General features: G+C 40.7%; 1 protein-coding gene across 1 annotated transcript; it reads right to left on the bottom strand.

Annotated features, from left to right (window-relative positions):
• Positions 1-833: 833 nt before the first annotated feature.
• Positions 834-1,811, bottom strand: LOC115460558 (proto-oncogene Mas-like). The gene has a single exon (XM_030190324.1). The coding sequence runs from the start codon at positions 1,809-1,811 to the stop codon at positions 834-836; it is 978 nt and encodes a 325-aa protein (XP_030046184.1).
• Positions 1,812-2,097: the final 286 nt, after the last annotated feature.

Below are 2,097 nucleotides of genomic sequence, written 5' to 3'. Positions count from 1 at the left end.
TAGTATAGTCAGATTCACTTAGGTGGTATAGAAGTGTATGTAAGTAAATAAACAAACCTTAGCATTTTCAATATTTTATTTCATTTATGAAGAAGAAATCCTTGAGATTTATGATTATTCCTAATCTGACACTTTGCATTATGAATCTAAGCAACTCAGGGTGTTGCTGGTATAGTTATTCTAAAATCCTTGCCAACATCCAATTATGAATACAATAAAAATTGACTTCAAGGAGAAGACAGCATCACCTGGAGGGAGCCAAAGTATGAACTGCTGGAGAGAGACCTTAGGGAGACAGTAAAAGCTCAACGAGACATCCAAGAGAGCAGCAATAGCAGAAAATACGTCAGGGAGACGTGGCACCTGAAAACACCCAATGTCTGAGCACAACATGAACTACTAAAATGAGGCCTCAGAAAAGGAGGCAGTAGTCCCAGAACTTCTTGAGAGAGAAGTTGTTTGAAACAAGGAAATAGTGTCTTTTAATGGCTAAAAATTAAGACAATATAAGAAAGGGGCCTACAAAGTAGACAGCAAAGTTGTTATTCTGAGGATTGTAAATTGTCCAGTGGTATATTTGAAAGTGCTCGGAATTTAGTAGGGTCACAATAAATACTAGTACTGTGGGACTGTGGTAAGTCCTTTTTTGGATCTCGATGTTCAGCTTTAGTTCCATTCATTCCTCTAATGTGTGAAAAGAAAATATATCACACCTCTGCAGATAAAGATGGAAAGCTTTCTAGGCTTTCATTAGCATGGGGTCAACACGACTAAATCAAATGAATTGAAAGAGTGAGATATCTAGATAGTTATGCTGCTTTAAAACCTATTTTTCAGTCCTCAGACTTGGTAATTTGTGAGTTGGTGGTTTCTGTCTCTTGTTCAGTTTCATCCTTGAAGACCCTGCCTAGTGCTCCCTGGAGAAGGTCCTTTGCCTTTTGCTTGCTTAGGCTCCCCACCAGGAAGTATATGAAAGGGTTGGAAGTGCAACTAATAGAGGAGCACAGTACAGAGATATACTCAAAACTCTCGGGGTGTTGCACATGTCGATATCTCAGCAGGGATGCCAGCCTCAGTGGCAAAGCAAAAGCAAGGAACACCACTACTGTAGCTACAATGACTATGTATAGTTTGGGTGGGTGCTGGAGCTGGGATGTTCTCCAGATCCTGATGAGAAGAGTTATGCTAGAGAAGACCATGAGTGGAGTGAAAACCAAGAAATTCAACACACACAAAGAAATGAAAACACCTTGTTCACAGCTACTGTAGGAGCCAATTTTGTGGTCCTCTTCTTTGCACAAAAAAGACTCAATCAAGCTTACCAGGCATGAAAAAGCCCACAGAAGGCCACACACAATGGAAGATTGGTGTTTTGGGCGTTGACATTGGTACCAGAGTGGATAAAGGACAGACAAACACCGTTCCACGCTGATGGCTGTAAGGAGATAGAGGTCTGTGTTGTAGGCAAAGATGAAAAAGGCTTGTACAATGATGATGGCAGACATAGAAATAGCAAATACATGTAGCACAATAAAAATACAGACCAGGAGGATGCAGTAGCAGAGGAGAAAGAGGAAGTCAGCTACTGCCAGGTTCAGGATGTAGACAGTGAATTTATTCCTCCTGATCTTGAAGCCGAGAAACCAGAGAACAATCCCATTCCCAATCAATCCAATCAGGGAAATGAGAAGACTCACACTACCAAGCACTAGGTCAGATGTTGACAGACCAGAGCCGGTACTGTTTGTATCTGTTTCATTGTATTTGCCAGTCTCTGTTGTGTTGAAGGCATTGATGCTCAGCTTTAGCATGGCTGTGCTTTCTCAAATTGTTTCAAAACTGTCCATATGTCCTTGATGGGGGACTACAGATTTTCCTTCACATTTTGGTCCAGGAGTCGTGGCTGGAGGTTGTTGTTATAGTTCTCTTTGCCCTGCTGTGAAAATAGTATTAGTTACTACAGTTAAGAGAGAAAAATACATAGATGTCAATATTTAAAAGGTGCATTGGTCAACTTTACCTGGATACTTAGTTTGTATCTCCATAGACTGAATACTATCAGGCTTATTTTCGAAAGAGAAGGACGCCCATCTTTCA

Source organism: Microcaecilia unicolor, chromosome 1 (genome assembly GCF_901765095.1).
Source record: "Microcaecilia unicolor chromosome 1, aMicUni1.1, whole genome shotgun sequence".
NCBI lineage: Eukaryota > Metazoa > Chordata > Amphibia > Gymnophiona > Siphonopidae > Microcaecilia > Microcaecilia unicolor.
The sequence above is the reverse complement of the archived record's forward strand: the minus strand, read 5'-3'. Positions and strand labels throughout refer to the sequence as shown.

Bases quoted from the DNA above. Each gene is read 5' to 3' on its own strand.
- LOC115460558 (XM_030190324.1), bottom strand. From the start codon at position 1,811: ATGCTAAAGCTGAGCATCAATGCCTTCAACACAACAGAGACTGGCAAA.